Here is a 17,270-nt window from a genome sequence, read left to right as displayed (position 1 = left end):
CCGCTGCACCTCTAGACCCCCAGGGATCGGCAGGGAGGGGGGTGAGGGTGCAGAGCCTGGCGGTGGCCTGCAATAAGTTTGGGAGGGGTGCGCTGGCCCGAATATAAACCAGGACCAGGCCCCAAAATCCCAGTTTATATTCGAGAATCTGTGGTATATCTTCCATGATACTTGTAAAAAGGAAAACGAATCTAACCAAATCAACAACCCAAAGGCAACTCCTGAAGAGTGGAAATATTAAATGCCATTTTCCAGGTGTTTTATAGCGTGTCATTCTGCCTCTGGACTTCCTTGGCATTATCTGGGTAGAGCTGGGGAGGTCTGCGATGATTTTCAGTGGCATCGTCTGGATCATGCCTCGGAAAATCATTAATTAGCCCTGCTGAATGGAAATTTAACTAGTGCCATTTCTCATTTCTGTGGCGCTGTACATGGAATAGAACAGTCCCTGCACGAAAGAGCTTACAATCTAGATATGACAGACAAACTGGAGAAAAAGGCGCATCAGTACAAAGTGATCAGATGGAGGGGGAAGAGGAGGAGTCTACAGAGGGAACTCAGGACAGACGAGTGCTAGCAGAAGGGCGGGAGTTAGGAATTTAAATCAGCTTCAAAGGAGCGGCATCTGAACGCTGTCAGAGACGGAGCTTAACGCCCCGAGTCAGGCAGTTTGTTCCAGGCCTACGGTGTCATAGGAAGGCAGCAGGGTTTAGATGTGGGTAAAAATAAATTTGCTCCTGCAGCCCCCGCCAGAAAGAAAAAGGAATGATCGCGGGCAGAGCCGTTCTTTACAATCACCTTGTCTTGAGAACACTTACCACTACGATTTATTATTTCTATAGTGCTGAAAAGGCGTACGCAGCGCTGTACATTTTAACAGTCCCTGCTCAGAAGAGCTTACAATCTAATTAGTTCAGAGCCCAGGAAACGGGGGGGGGGGGGGACTGTGGTGAGGTGAGGGGAGGTGAGGGGGCAGTCTACCCCGGGCGCCATGTTGATGGGGGCGCTGGCCCCCCTGCCTCTTCCCATTCCGCCCCTCCTTCCCTTCCCCCACCTTCAGTTGAAGTTGTCGCAGCAGTCTACAGCGTGCTCTTCTCGACCCTGTCAGAGGGAGAGGCGACGGGGTCGTGAGGAGCACGTTGACCACCGCAAGCGACAGCTTCAACTAGAGGTGTAGGGAAAGGGGCGGGGGGAGAGGCGTCTCTTACCCTTGCTACGCCACTGGGGGGGGGGGCAGGAGTTAATGAGTCTATACAGAATAGATGAATAGTTTTATTTGAGCCTATTGCTGCTAGGATAAGGTGCTTTGATAACAGCCCCCACCTGAGGATGCAAAGAGCGCAGAGTTCACCCAGCAATGCCCCCTCCTCCCTTTCTCCTGCCTACGGAACAATCCAGTTGACATCAGGCGAAAACCGTTTGGTGATGTGATGAATTTATTATGGGATGCTAATTAATTACACAATTACTCTGCTGAAGATCGGAAACAGAACAACGCCACGTTAGGTGAATAATTATAAAGAGAGCAGAAGAAATACGATTTATATCTAATGACCAGGGAAGGAATTAGTGATCACATGGAAGGTGGAATTGGCATGAATTCGTTAAGATTCTTGCTAATTCATCTTTTTCGGGAGGAGGTGGGGGACTGAGTTTTAACAGTGCCGAGCACAGCTTGGGGGTCTATCTTATCCTCTCCTCCAGTAATCTGAAAAGTATAAAATGATTAGACATGGATTGATTTAATTCACACTCTCAAATGGATTTGGAAGCATTAACCGGGAACTGAGTTCTACAGAAGAGCCTTTGAGTTGGAGTCAAATGGCCAACTTGCCCAACCTGGATGTGGCAACATTCTCGACTGACGCAGCGAGCCAAGTTCTCACCCCCTCCACTCTCCACCCCCCTTCTGTGTGTAACAATAAACTCCGTATATCCTCTTTGCCTTATCAGGGAAGCCAAAACTCCGCACCCCCGGGTCTGGGAGACCCCCGCACCGGTCTCGAGGGTTGACAATGGGAAATCGTACACTACTGTCTTCCAACCAGCCCCCATCGCAGTGGTCTAAGTGCAGGAACTTCCAGGCGGCGTAGAGCTGTCCAACCTTGGAAATGGTTGCCCCTTGCTTTTGGCAGGCCAGAACGGCTTCTTCAAAGTTCATGGGTGCAGGGATGAAGTAGACATGTCCTGGGGAAAGAAGTGAAGAGACAAATACCAGTTACGTTTTACGATCTACCACCTTCAATCCAAATCATGCACCACAATATGGCAGCTCATTCAGCTCAGAGTGAAGGGGGCTCCAGTTCACCAAGCATTAATTTATTAGTGGCTTATCAAGGGCCTGTGTGAGGGTACTGGGCACCCTAACCTCAGTCCTCAAGGGTTGCAACCCGGTTGGGTTTCCCCAATGAATATGCATGAGATCTATTAGCATATACTGCCTCCATTGTATGCAAATAGACCCAGTAGCATAGAGGGTGAGAACACTGCTCCTCCCCTGCCCTCTTCTCCAATCCCCCAACTCTACACACCTGGGCTGATCGGAATGCTAGGCCCATCTCCTAGTGCATTCTGGGATGCATTGGGAGTGGTCTAATAATCTGATTGGCCAGATCCCTTAGGCCACCCTCCCATAGGAGGGGCCTAGCGGATGTGGTGGGGGTGGAGGGTCTGGGTGGGGGTGAATTTTCTGGGGGGTGTCGGCAGGAGGGACTTGGCATCCCTCATGCCGCGATCATTCGAGGGGAGGGGGGGGATCGCGGTGGGTGTCAGAAGGAGAGATTGGGCATCTCTCCTGCCATAATTGTTTGGGGGGGGTGGAGGGGTGTTCCGGAAGGAGGGACTGGGTATCCCTCCTGCCAGTGATGTACGGAGGGGATGAGTGGCCTACATTACAGACATCTTCCGCATAGAGTTCCTAGGCCCACCTAAGGCTACTTCTGGTCCAAGCCACGCCCACGCTTAGCCTTAGGTGGGCTTGCGGAGGCACCTCCAATGTAGACGGCCTGCCTCGAGAGGCTTTTTTTAAAAAAAAAACAAACAAACGTGTGTCCCGATTTGCTGGTTAGGCTGCAGTTGGCTGCCTACAATCGGGCTGCCATTTAGAATTTGGGCCAAAATGTCTTTTTATCAGTGTATCGTTACTGTGTGCGAAAACACAAAAGTTAGAGCTATAATACGAAGAAATTTGCTCCTTTAAGCAAAACTAATAGCAAACTCTAAGAAAAACGGAGCTTTATGTAATCGGTGGCTTTGAGAGACGCCGGGATGGGCTTAAAAAAATTTGCTAAAAGTTATTTTCTGATCAAGCCCAATCGAGTTCAATTTGCAGAGTTTTTCCAACTTGAGGTTTTTCTGGACAACCCCATGGGGCCGTAGTTTCTGCGGCCGTCATAGAGACAGATATGTACTGTTTCATGCAGACATTAGGGGGGGCAGGGAGGGGGGGGGGGGTCAGTGACCACTGAGGGATTGTGCGGTGGGGCCATATTTTCATGGTCAGCTTGGGTGCCTTTTCGGGCCTTATTCATTTTAAAAACAGGTCTAGCCCAGAACGTCCCAATTGTGCCCTGGGCATTTTGTAAAACGTTTGATTATCGCTGTAAAACGTCCAAGTGGTAATCCCTCCTTAAAAAATGCCTCTTACAAGCCCTCCCTAAGATTTAGAATTCAGACACAGTCTCTGTCTCCACCACCTCTTCCAGGAGACTGTTCCATGCATCTACCTCCCTTTCTGTAAAAAATATTTCCTCAGATTACTCCGGAGCCTATCACCTCTTAACTTCATCCTATGCCCTCTCATTGCAGAGTTTCCTTTCAAATTAAAGAGACTCGACTCATGTGCATTTACATTACGTAGGTATTTAAACGTCTCTATCATATCTCCCCTCTCCCTCCTTTCCCCCAAAGTATACAGATTGAGATCTTTGTCTGTCCCCATACGCCTTATCATGAAGACCACACACCATTTTAGTAGCCTTCCTCTGGACAGACTCCATCCTTTTTATATCTTTTTGAAGGTGCGGCCTCCAGAATTGTACACATTATTCTAAATGAGGTCTCACCGGAGTCTTATACAGAGGCATTATGAAGGCAAAGAAAAGCAGCCCTGGATGTTGCTCTGCTAACTCACCTTTTATGGTGGAGGTGAAGCAGAAAGCATCGTATCTGTCCTTCTTTGAGTCCTTTGGCCCATAGGTCCGGATTCCTGGGGGAATATTTCCTCCGCAGGGCCCCCGCGTTTGAATGATCGGATACTGAACGGTTCCGTCCAATAACCAGCCTGCGTTGCACCAGTCCAGGCCCTCCGTCCAAGCTTTGGAGTCGAAGACAGGAAAACATGCAACAGCCTTAGGGCGGACTTTGACCTCGTGGCCTGAAGGTCACAGGCCTTTGTTCACAAACTTAAGGTGGCGCTTGAATGTACCTACAAACAAACTCGCCCTCGTAAACGTTACGATTGGGTCATTAAAGTGCAGAAATCTCCTTTTCTGAGGCTCACTGGCTCTGCCGCCAGAGGTTGTGAGATCAGATCTTGTGACCTTGGGCAAGTCACTTAATCCTCCACTGCCCACTGCTTTGAATGTCAGCTTTTGAAATGACAAGCGACAAAAGGGCGCTATACAAGTGCCCATTCCCTTTTAAAATTATGCTATAAAAAGTTAATAAAATTTAGTGACAAACTAACAGGATAAAAAACCCCCCTACAGCCACTTCTCTGTTGAACTTGTGGGACGGTCACTTGGTGTAGTCCAGGGGTGTCCAACCTGCGGCCCCGTGAAGTATTTTGTGCGGCCCTGGTCGAGGGTGATGCAGTGTTTTCCTCTGCTGCCCCCGAGTGTTTACCGTCTTGCCGGCTCCCTCCTCTGTCTTGCTACAGCATTTATGCGGCCCCAGAAACATTTTTATCAGCCAATGCGGCCCAGGGAAGCCAAAAGGTTGGACACCCCTGGTGTAGTGTATAAAACTGGCCCTCCAGTGAATTCCTAGTACAGTTATTAACAGTGGCATACCAAGGGTGGGGCAGTGGGGTGGTGGACCTACCCCAGAAACAGCCAGGAAGGGGATACAGCAGGGAGAAACCACGGGGGTCACGGTCTGATGTGCGTGGCCATTGGCTCTGTAGGCCCTGCCCCCTCTGATGTCAACTTCCTGTTCTGGGGCAGGGGACTGACCGAGCCGACAGCTGCGCCCACCGGACTGCAGCCCCACAATTTGGGTTACCAGACGTCCGGATTTCCGCCGGACATGTCCGGGGGTCCGGATGGCTTCTCAAAACCCGGCCAGAAGTCGGGGCTTTCCAAAACCCAGTAAAAACGACCAGGTTTTGGAAAGTCCATCCAGGCATCCAGACAATCCTCTGAAAAGAGGACATGTCCGGGTTTTTCCAGACGTCTGGTAACCCTATGTTTGGTCCTTATAACCCAAACGTAAGTGCACAGATTAGCCTCCTTCATTTCAAGCACCGCACAGCCTCTGAAGGGGTCACAGTTACCTTGGTAGAGCTGCGCAGAGGTGGCCAGCAAGGCATCCTGTTCCTCACATTTCTGCCTTGCATCAAAGTAATTGAACAGGTAGCGTCCAAGTCTTGCCTGGTATGGGAAAACAACGCCTTGGATGATTGAGAGAAGAGAGATAAGAAAAAGAACGGCAAAGGCATCAGATTCTTTCAACGGTGACTTCACGAGCAACAGCGTCTGCGTTCTGTTCTCCCTTTGCACAATCTGCAGCCAAGAGCCAGGATGGTGGGCACTAGATGGGTTTCCCTGGACGGCTTTTCAAAACCCTGCGGGTCTAGGGGGTCCGGATTTTCCAGATGGAAAATCTGATAACCCTAGTCCTAGTGGGTACAAACACCCCCCCATCCACTCCTTCCCCCCCCTCCTGATGTGTGTGCGTGCATGCTAAGTTCCCAGGGGCGAGCACCAAACCCAACCTTGCACCAGCATTGGTTCTTCGGGGCTGTATGAATTCCTAGCGCCTTTGTTGATTGTCGATGTATTAATTGTGTGAGTTAAGCTTGTAATCTGCTGTAAATGAACTGTTTCTTTTATTGCGTGTTGTTACCCACATTGAACTGCAAGGTATTGCGAGATCGAAATAATATTTTATGTTATGTTAGGCATTTCTCAAGATGATGTACATTTGTTTGTCAAAACTCAATAAATATATTTGAATCCAATGGGATTTTTACCATCTAATCGTAGATTTAAAAACAAGCTTTCATCTTCAAGGCCGTTGACTAGTTGGCACCTGTATTTCCCGTCATCCTCCAGTCTCACATCGGTGATAACCAACGATGCGTCGTTCCGATGGCCCCTTCGCAGACGCACCCTCCAAGAAAGCTGGTTGTAGTTCTTTCGTTGCTGCCCATTGGTAATCAGAATGATGTTCTCTAGGGCATCCGTTGGGTTGATCTTGGTCCACTTCACCTTGTAGACTCTAGGCCGAGTTCGAAGGACACAGGGAAGGGTGACGTTGGCACCTCTTTGGGTGTGGATCACTTCGTAAATGGGTTCCAGCAAATGTCGTGGTCCTGGGGTACTAGCTGGCCAAAGAGATGCGAAACACAGATTTCAGATTGGAGATGAAATGGGTACAGATAAGACCTGATTAACCTGACACATAAAAATTTGAAGAGGTTTTTCCACAAAGATCTCATAAGACTGTCTTAAATTAGGGTCCAATATTCAGAAAATACTGAGCTCCTACATTTAAGCTCCGAAGGTAGGCTCATAAATTTGTGCCCTATTTTCATTGGCTTCCCATCCGTTTCCGAATACAATTTAAACTCATGTTACTGACCTACAAATGCACTTGCTCAGCTGCCCCTCACTATCTCTCTTCACGTATCGCCCCCTATGATCCCCCCTCCCTCTCGGTGAACTCCACTCAGCTGGTAGGTCCCTCCTATCTGCACCCTTCTCTTCAACTGCCAACTCCAGACCCCGTCCCTTCTGCCTTGCTTGGAACAAGCTGCCTGAATCCCTACAGTGGGCTCCATCTCTGGCAAGTGTTCAAGGCCCATTTAAAAGCCCACCTCTTTGAGAGTACTTTTGACTCCTAGCTCCTCTCATCTTGAGTTCTGCATCCCCAACCCTATATGTCATGTCTATCTACCCAAGTTAGATTGTAAGCTCTTCAGAGCAGAGACCGTTTATAAATGTCAGCCAACCTCTTTGAGAGTGCTTTCGACTCCTAACTCATCTCACCTTGGGTTCTTCATCTCCTACCCTCTATGTCATGTCTGTCTGTCCAAGTTAGATTGTAAGTTCTTCAGAGCAGAGACCATCTATAAATGTTAGCCAACCTTTTTGAGAGTGCTTTCAACTCCTAACTCCTCTCACCTTGGGTTCTTCATCTCCTACCCTCTATGTCATGTCTGTCTGCCCGAGTTAGATTGTAAGCTCTTCCGAGCAGGGACCATCTATAAATGCTCATAAATTTAGGCCTGCCAGTCATTTGCCTAGATTTATGAGCCTGGCACTGAAAATCAGTGCTAAGCTCCTAACTTTTTCCCTTATTCTAAATCCTCCCCTGTTACCACCCTCTTTTTGCTCGTACCATGGTAAACCCCTTTAAGCTCTGGTAAACATGTGCTAGCTTGGTAACAGGACCCCAAAGGTAGGAGCATAAATCCTTTGACTTTTTTTTACATTTTATTTCACTAAAAACATTTCTATCCTGCTATATCTAAACATTTTAAGTTTCTTTTCCTTTAGCATTTTTAATCAAAGCGCTTTTATAAAACAAAGCCACAAAGGAGATGCGGCATGAATGGTAAGTCAAGGTCATAGGCAGACATTTTGAAACCCAGAGGCACAGGTTTATAAAACGATTCGCCCAAGGCTGACGCAGAAGGGCTCAGCGTCAGATCCAGCCATGAAAACTGGATGACTCCGCCTTGAACGGGACTGAATTTAACTGCATTACAAGATCTTATCAGTACCAGTTCCTACCTCATAGCTAGAGAATGACACGGGGACAAATGTGTCCCCAGTCCCCGCAGGAACTCAATTTCACCATCCCGTCCCTGCGACTTTTGTCGCTCTCTCTGTCCCAATCCTGTAAGCTCTGTCTTATCTGCACAAACCTTGAGCGCTTGCGATTTTAACGTGCTGGAGGCTTGTCCGGATGAGGACAGAGCTTGCGAGAATTGGGCAGGAACAGGAAGAGAACTCACCGGGACGGGACAGGAAAATGAGTTCCCGCGGGGTTGGGAAAAAATTTGTCCCCGTGTCATTCTATACCTCATACCTCTTTAATGTATCCAAATAATTTTGAGGAGGGGCATTGCCAATGTGGGCCACCATCACGATGGGCTGTTTTTACCATTAATTAGTAAACGGGGCAAAACCAGGCCTGGATTAGAAGATTTGGTTGACCCGGAGGGAGGCAAACGCTAGGGAGACGAAACACAGACCTTTGTTCTTAGTGATCACGCGAGAACTACCCAAACCAGCATGAAGTGAGGCGAGACAGACGGATGCCAAAAGCGGGAGCAGCCCTCGCATTTTCAGACGCATGGCTGGGCGCGCTAGTCTAAAACAGAGAAGCAGCAGAAGGTGTCATTTTTTTCACATCATAGGATTTTTTAAAAAAAAATTTATTCGTTCAAATATTTTTAATTCAGAAAACTGAATATTTTACAGAACAGAAAATTAAAACAGGAACAGAAACAAACTTTCATTTAAGGAAAAAGAAATGAGACATTGTTACAAAAGGTTTAGCAATCGCCCTTTCCGATGAAATTAATTAGGATAAATAGTCCAGTTTATTAGTTCAATCCCCTCCTCCTTTTATTAAACCGCGAATACTCCGTGCTACTCATAGATTTCCCATGAGTGCCGGGAGTTGCGCGGAGCATTCAGGGCGTCTCCCTGAGCTAATAACCGCTATCACGGTTTAGTAAAAGGGGGAGGGTTAGTTTATTTTTTTAATTTATTTATAGATTTTCACATTATTTAACAAGCATATCATCTTGTACAGAAAGTGTAATTAAGAAAACATAATATTTAAATTACTTTCCATCTAGAAAATAAATCAAACTATAATAGGAAAATATCTCTCTACTTAATCCAGTGGTCTCAAACTCAAACCCTTTTCAGGGCCACATTTTGGATTTGTAGGTACTCGGAGGGCATCAGAAAAAAAATAGTTAATGTCTTATTAAAAAAATGACAACTTTGCATGAGGTAAAGCTCTTTAGAGTTTATAAATCTTTCCTTTTGGCTAAGTCTTAATAATAATATTGTCATTTATAGCAGGGATCTCAAAGTTCCTACTTGAGGGCCGCAATCCAGTGGGGTTTTCAGGATTTCCCCAATGAATATGCATGAGATCTATTTGCACGTACTGCTTTCATTGTATGCTAATAGATCTCATGCATATTCATTGGGGAAATCCTGAAAACCCGACTGGAATACGGCTCTCAAGGACCGGAATTCCCTACTACTGCCTTAGAGTCACAGTCCCTCCTCGAGGGCTGCAATCCAGTCGGGTTTTCAGGATTTCCCCAATGAATCTGCATGAGATCTATGTGCATGTCCTGCTTTCATTGTATGCTAATAGATCTCATGCATATTCATTGGGGAAATCCTGAAAACCCGACTGGAATACGGCTCTCAAGGACCGGAATTCCCTACTACTGCCTTAGAGTCACAGTCCCTCCTCGAGGGCTGCAATCCAGTCGGGTTTTCAGGATTTCCCCAATGAATCTGCATGAGATCTATGTGCATGTCCTGCTTTCATTGTATGCTAATAGATCTCATGCATATTCATTGGGGAAATCCTGAAAACCCGACTGGAATACGGCTCTCAAGGACCGGAATTCCCTACTACTGCCTTAGAGTCACAGTCCCTCCTCGAGGGCTGCAATCCAGTCGGGTTTTCAGGATTTCCCCAATGAATCTGCATGAGATCTATGTGCATGTCCTGCTTTCATTGTATGCTAATAGATCTCATGCATATTCATTGGGGAAATCCTGAAAACCCGACTGGAATACGGCTCTCAAGGACCGGAATTCCCTACTACTGCCTTAGAGTCACAGTCCCTCCTCGAGGGCTGCAATCCAGTCGGGTTTTCAGGATTTCCCCAATGAATATGCATGAGATCTATGTGCATGCACTGCTTTCAATGCATATTCATTGGGGAAATCCTGAAAACCCGACTGGATTGCGGCCCTCAAGGAGGGACTTTGAGACCCCTGATTTATAGGATATATGATCAAGAAACGGTTTTATTTTACTTTTGTGATTATGATAAACATTCCGAGGGTCTCAAAATAGTACCTGGAGGGCCGCATGTGGCCCCCGGGCCATGAGTTTGAGACCACTGACTTAATCACACAGTAGTCCTCAAAATTAGTATCTGAAATAAGAGAACAGGAGGGATTGAAATATAAAAGAATAAGCAAGAAATCACATTATCTGATGCTGAAATAGAGCTAAATTATTACTTGGACACAGATGTTTCTCCGTTTTCAAGGCGCTTCATGGAAAGGAAGGCCGTCAAATGAGCCGGTTCAAAAAACACATATTTTAAAGTACGATACCTTACCACACGTTTACAAGGGTATCTAAGAAAAAATAAACCCCCCAATCTGGGCCACACCTGGCTTCAATAGTAGAAATTCTCTTCTTCTCTTTTGAGTCTCTTTAGAGACATCTGGAAAAATCTGAATATTTTTGAAGAAAAGGGAGGGTTAGTTTATTATCATTTCTGGCCTGCCTTTAACCAAGGCGGGTTACAAAATGCACATCCTTAATAAAACAATTAAACGTACACACGCAACAATTTCCATAGCAACTTGCCCGTATCGATCAAACGTCTCACCAAATGACGCACCTTTCTATCCGATATTTCAGTTATTACATCGCATTAAGGGCTCCTTTCACGGAGGCTCCTTTTACGAGGGCCTTAAAGCGTGGAAATGCCGCGTGCGCTGGCCGCTACCCCTTCCTTATGAGCAGACGGTAGATTTTTGGCTAGCGTGCGGTAATCCGGTGTGCGTGCTAATCCGCTGAGCGCACCTTCGTAAAAGGAGTCCTAAGTGCCATATTTCAAAGCACATTTCTTGCTTTTGCTGGCTTTTACGGCAGAAAATCAAGGACTTCTTTTACAAAGCTAAGGTAGAGGTTTTCTCGTACCGTGGGCCTGGCGAGGAAAATGCTCCGACGCTCACAGAATTCTTCTACCGTGGCTTTGCAAAAGAAGCCATTAATCTATTTACTTATTTTAAAAATTTATATACCGCAAACAACTTTGCGGTTTCCATATCGCATACATAAAATCTTGTTTCCTTGCAATTACCACATATAACATAGACATGTCTAAACAGCATCATTAATCGTCCCTGTTATAAACTTGGATAGAGCGCATATCCAATCAATTCAGAGATACAATCAAGCTTTAAATCAGGGGTGTCCAACCTGCGGCCCTGGTTGAGGGCGATGCAGTATTTTCCTCTGCTACCCCTGGGTGTTTACCGTCTTGCTGGCTCCCTCCTCTGTCTTGCCGCAACGTTTGCACGTTTGTGAAGCCCCAGAAAAAAAATTTTCAGCCAATACGGCCCAGGGAAGCCAAAAGGTTGGACACCCCTGCTTTAAATCATACATTGCTGTCAAAATAATTCTAAAAGGCAATTATCAACTGAAATATCCCTTAGCATAAGAAGTCATTCAGCATTTTCTTAAAATTCATCCTCCCCATACAAAACCGCAGGATACCAGGCAAGGCATTCCATAGTTCTACGCCAGCCACAGATATCATGGACGCTCCAGTCCTGGCATGCGTAGTCGACATTCTACCCTCCAAACTTAATTTCATCCCATTTACATCTCTAAGATCTCTTCTCGGTTTATAGATCTGGAAGAATTCTTGTAAGATCTTTGGGGAAGCAGGATACAATGTCTGATGGCAACATAAGAACATAAGGAGTCCCTTTGCTGGGTCAGACCAGAGGTCCATCATGCCCAGAAGTCCGCTCACACGGCAGCCCATCAGGTCCAGGACCTGTATAGTGATCCTCTATCCATACCCTTCTATCCCCTTTTTCTTGCAGGAAATCATCTAATTCCTTCTTGAACCCCAATACCGTACTCTGTCCTATCACACCCTCTGGAAGCGCATTCCAGGTGTCCATCACCCTTTGGGTGAAGAAGAACTTCCTAGCATTGGTTCTGAATCTGTCCCTTTTGAAGAATCTGTCCCTCTCCACTTTCTCTATGTCTTTCATGATTTTGTAAGTCTCTGTCATGTCCCCTCTAAGTCTCCGCGTTCTTTGTTGCATAGGTAACCAGTGTAAGTTTGTTTTTCATTTTTTAAACTTGAATTTATGTATTCATAAGCCACCAGAAAGGATCATTCAAATATTTCGAATCTTTTCAGCATCCTGCTATTGATTGGCACTTTCACTTGATATGCCCAATAGAGGTTTCTGTGATTCATGGATGGTGGCGCAGATTTTATAACAATTGAGGCTACTTTCTGAACTGTTGGTCATATTTTTAATTTGCGGGCAATCGAATAACACGACGGAAGGAAGATTCTTAATCTTTGCGGCTATGCCAGCAAATGCTGGGGGGCGGGGCTGGGGCGTAACAGGATGGGGATGGGTGCAACTGGGCGTGCCAGGGGGGGCGGGTTTAGGGATCCAGATTTTCCAAATCCCTAGCTCCGGCACTCATAGGAATTGTATGAGCGTTGGATCAATGTTGGAGCCTGTACCACGGCTTAATAAAAGTGTGAGGTTGGGGGAAGGGGGAGTTAGCTTTTTGAAATCATTTCCATTGTATCAAGATGAGGGATGAATCTTGTGACTCAGAATTTAACATTCAAGGACTAGAAATGGCCAAACAGGCATCACTTGTGCAGAGACACCATTCTACATACGGGCAAAATTTAAGAAACAGCTAAAAGCCTCACCTGTGCATTTTCCACTCATTTTATTCTTTGAAAAGCTGCATGCTCCCTTCCAGAAGTCACAGAATATTAAACCCCAGGGGGAACATTTTAAGCAAATTCAAACTGTAGGTGGTAAACTGACTCCAGGCTTTGTTAGGGCTGGTGAAAGGGATAAAGTGGGTAAGGGATGCCCAAGACTTTTGGTTCCCTCGGTTAAAATCCTTGGTATATTGATAGACGAGAAACTTTCGTACCATGATCATATTTCCCTCATAGTTAAAAACTGTTTTTATAAACTTCGTCAAATTAGGTCAATTTCCAAATTTCTTACCACATCATCTTTGAAAATATTAATCCATTCTTTTATAATATCAAAAATTGATTATTGTAACGCCTTATTTTTAAATATTACTAATAAGGAAAAAAGGAGACTACAGATCATCCAGAATACAGCCGTAAAATTAATTTATAATGCAAAAAAGTTTGACCATGTTTCCCCTCTCTTGAAAGATGCGCATTGGTTGCCTATCGGTCACAGGATCATGTTTAAAATACTGTTTCTTATTTTTAAGACATTAGCATCTAATGAACCACAGTTCATTTCCAAATCACTGATTCCTTATAAGCCAAAACGCTCCCTGCGATCATCTGAACAAAATCTCCTCACGGTACCGTCATTAAAGATTATTGGGACCAGAAGATCAGATATTTTTATAGTTATGGGCCCTCAATGGTGGAATACTCTGCCTCAGTATATTCGATCTGAACAAGATATTGTAAAATTTAAAACACTTTTAAAGACCTATTTATTTAAAGATGCCTATGATTTTTAAAATTAGTTTTTTCAACTAATTTAAAATTTATTTCTTACATGGTGCTTTGGTTTTATAATTCCCTTCCTTTTGTTTTTCCCTTTTTTAACCAAACCCATATATTGTAACTTTTATCCCTATTCCTCAAACTCATGTATGTATTGTTTTAAATTTGAAATTTGAATTTATTTTGTAAGTTTCTTCTATCTAAATTGTAATATGTACATCGCCTAGAATTTGTAATAGGCGATTCATCAAAAATTAAATAAACTTGAAACTTGAAACTTAAGCTCTGGATATGGTGCTTTTCCGGCAGCTGGGATGGCGCAGGTCCCGTAGGGATGGGCTGCCGTCTGCAATGCCACGAGAAATGTCCAGAACAGATCCCATATCGCCGCATCTTGTGAACACAGAAAACAAAGCAAACGAAACGCATTTGTGTTTTCTCATTGGGCCAGGGATAGCGTGCACTCGGCAAATAGCGCACGCCGCGCGGGATGCATGATGAGCTCCCGGGAAAGAGTACACACCGTTTTTACGAAGCTGCGGAAGCATTTCTCTTGCGGCAAACGCGCCAAAGGCCTTTCAATTCCTATGGGCTTCGGTGCATGTGCCGTGGGAGAAGCGCTACGGGGCCTTGCAAAATGGGTCCTTAATGACAAACAAACTAGAGAAATTTGTCCCCGCAGGAACTCAGTTTCCTTGTCCCGTCCCCACAAGTTTTGTCGCTGCCTCTGTCCCTGCCCCATTCCTGTAAGCTCTGCCTTAACTGCACAAGCCTCGAACACATATGATTTTAAAGGGTTTGAGGCTTGTGCAGATAAGGACGGAGCTTAGGCATTGGTGGAATGAGGCATTATGACATCACAATCTGAGTTCTAGAATGTTGCTACTTAGGATTTTAAAGGGTTTGAGGCTTGCGCGGATGAGGACAGAGCTTAGGCATTGGTGGAATGAGGCATTATGACATCACAATCGGAGCTCTAGAATGTTGCTACTTATGAGGACGGAGCTCAAGCATTGGTGGAATGAGGCATTATAACATCACAATCTCTGCTCTAGAATGTTGCTACTTAGGATTTTAAAGTGTTTGAGGCTCGTGCAGATGAGGACGGAGCTTAGGCATTGGTGGAATGAGGCATTATGACATCACAATCTGAGCTCTAGAATGTTGCTACTTAGGATTTTAAAGGGTTTGAGGCTTGTGCAGATGAGGACGGAGCTTAGGCATTGGTGGAATGAGGCATTATGACATCACAATCTCAGCTCTAGAATGTTGCTACGTAGGATTTTAAAGCGTTTGAGGCTTGTGCAGATGAGGACGGAGCTCAGGCATTGGTGGAATGAGGCATTATGACATCACAATCTCAGCTCTAGAATGTCGCTACTTATGGTTTTAAAGGTTTTGAGGCTTGTGCAGATGAGGACGGAGCTTGCAGGAATGAGGCAGGGACAGGAAAAGAACTGGCTGGGACGGGACAGGAAAATGAGCTCCCTCGGGGATGAGAAAAAATTTGTCCCGTGTCATTTTCTAAAACAAACACACAAAATACAGACAATTGCCATAAACAGTATTGGAAACAGGACGAAAAGACACATTTCCAGCTGCCTCTACCTAGTTAGAAATAAACCACAGGGAAAGAGATTTCAAGGCAACTTATAGGTGCCCCGTATCAAGTGAGGCTTTTCACCAGAAGGACGTGTTTAGGTCACCTATTTAGAGTAAAAACAACAGCAAGAGTCTTACCTGGCGAAGGTGTTTTGTTGCCGTCCAGAAGAATTTCTGCCTCTGACATTGCTCACTGCGGATGAGCTATCGAGGCTGCATGACCCGTTTCCAGGAAATTTCCAGATCAAAGGGGTCTTTTGCCCCCTTCTCTCCCCCCCCAGGAAGCAAGTGCCCTGTCTTCTTATCCGGATGCCCAAGCCAAGGTGTGGCTGTCCATGCTCTGGTGCAGGGTCAGTGTGACACTTTGCATTGACCTGCCTTCCCCATGCACGAGACCGCAGGAAACACAATTTCCCATTGTGTGGCGGGACCTTTCTCCGCATTGTTCTGGTCAGTCAGTGGCTGGACCACAACAAGGCTGCCTTTCTTTCCCACCCTACACTTCCCCCCCCCTCCCCAACTCCGGTCAGCGCAGCCCCAGAAGCCAGTGAAAATGTCAAGCTATGGATGTGGCTCTTAGGGTTACCAACAAGGTTGGGAGGGGGGGGGGGGGTGTGTGTTTCAAATCAGTTTTCACGCATTCTCAAAAAAGAGCTATTTCTGAATATCACCCTTCAAAGCCGTGACCTTGGCAAGGGCGAAGGCTGACTATGTCACGCTCTCTGTGGTATACTGCTGAGATAAGCAGGAAATGCCTGTGGGAAAGGGAACCATTATTACCCTTTCGGAGAGCAGGGTATCGACAGGCATCAGGCACCTGCTGGTGGCAAATGAAATGCCGTTGCAAGGGGAGAGAGATCCTGCAAAGAACTCCATTCTTTTACAGCAGATCCCTTTAAATGCACATTGCACTCTGAGAATTTATTGCAGATCTGATGGTCTCAGTGTCAGTGGCTGCAAATGAAGTTCTGTAAATTTGTGAACTAGTGTCCCTAGAGTGGTGGTGGAGACAAAGACTGTGTCTGAATTCAAGAAAGCCTGAGACAAACATGTTAGAGTGAGAATAAGGTCGAAGTGAGCCTCAGCACAACGGCTGTTACCCTTAGACCCACAGCGAACTGGAAAACAGTTTCATGAGACAATTAATTTGGTTTCTAGTGCTAGAAAGGAAGATGCTGAGCCCTGCAATTCAGAAACCTGGTAGAAACCTGTCAGGAGTTTTTCAAGTTTCAAAGGTCACTTGTGGAGCGGTGGAGAGAAACGTGGATTTGGTTCAAGAGAGCTGAAGTTGGCTGCGATTTCATAAATTTTGAGTTCACTTCCTGAACTGGGCATATTTTCAGACACTTAGAAAAAAAAAAGACTCTGTTAATTGGGAGAAATCAGAGATCTTCCCTCTAAATGATAATATACTTCCATCAGATTTGGCTCATTTTCCTTTCTCATGGTCACATGAAGCTGTGAAATACTTGGGGATTTTAATACATAAAGATTCGGTTCATGCTCAAGATCTTAATATATCTAAAGTCAAAAATCTAGTTCTAAACACTACATCTCGATGGACTCCACTCTTTTTATCCTGGTGGGGTAGAATTGCATCCATCAAAATGACTCTGGCCCCTCAAATTAATTATATCCTTTCTATGCTCCCTCTGTTATGCCGGAAATCATTATTTAATTGGCTAAATATGAAAATATCTGAATTCATTTGGAACAAGAAAAAACCTCGAATTGCTCTCGCCAAACTGAAAGCCTCTAAGATCAACGGTGGTCTCAACTTTCCTGATTTCTATCACTATTATATTGCTTCATTAGCCAAATATGGAGCTTACTGGCTCACTAACTCCACCACTCAAAATCTTCCCACTCAAGATCTTCCTGCCTGGTTTGAAATGGAATGTTTTTTATGTACGCCTTTACACATCTCATGCTTACTAACGGTGTC

At 45.4% G+C, this 17,270-nt stretch overlaps 1 protein-coding gene across 3 annotated transcripts; it reads right to left on the bottom strand.

Annotated features, from left to right (window-relative positions):
* Positions 1–1,025: 1,025 nt before the first annotated feature.
* On the bottom strand, positions 1,026–15,806 carry HAPLN2 (hyaluronan and proteoglycan link protein 2). Of its 3 annotated transcripts, XM_033925651.1 has the most exons (7): positions 15,464–15,595; positions 10,613–10,676; positions 8,423–8,541; positions 6,194–6,547; positions 5,495–5,611; positions 4,133–4,315; positions 1,029–2,187 (listed from the first exon to the last, which is right to left on the bottom strand). In XM_033925651.1, exons 3-7 carry the CDS (start codon positions 8,523–8,525, stop codon positions 1,883–1,885), a joined length of 1,062 nt encoding a protein of 353 aa, XP_033781542.1. In that variant the 5' UTR covers positions 8,526–8,541; positions 10,613–10,676; positions 15,464–15,595; the 3' UTR covers positions 1,029–1,882. The 3 variants fall into 3 exon arrangements, with proteins under 3 accessions (XP_033781541.1, XP_033781542.1, XP_033781543.1); XM_033925650.1 differs by lacking the exon at positions 10,613–10,676 and having other exon boundaries at positions 1,026–2,187; positions 15,464–15,806; XM_033925652.1 differs by lacking the exons at positions 8,423–8,541; positions 10,613–10,676 and having other exon boundaries at positions 1,030–2,187; positions 15,464–15,642.
* Positions 15,807–17,270: the final 1,464 nt, after the last annotated feature.

This window comes from Geotrypetes seraphini, chromosome 16, assembly GCF_902459505.1.
Source record: "Geotrypetes seraphini chromosome 16, aGeoSer1.1, whole genome shotgun sequence".
Taxonomy (NCBI): domain Eukaryota; kingdom Metazoa; phylum Chordata; class Amphibia; order Gymnophiona; family Dermophiidae; genus Geotrypetes; species Geotrypetes seraphini.
This window is presented reverse-complemented; position numbering and strand designations above follow the sequence as displayed.

Bases quoted from the DNA above. Each gene is read 5' to 3' on its own strand.
- HAPLN2 (XM_033925650.1), bottom strand. From the start codon at position 15,768: ATGCGGAGAAAGGTCCCGCCACACAATGGGAAATTGTGTTTCCTGCGG. The intron at 8,542-15,463 runs GTAAGACTCTTG...TCTCTGTTTTAG, and splicing joins CAACAAAACACCTTCGCCAG to ACTAGCGCGCCCAGCCATGC. The intron at 6,548-8,422 runs GTCTGTGTTTCG...CTCTTTGGCCAG, and splicing joins CGTGATCACTAAGAACAAAG to CTAGTACCCCAGGACCACGA.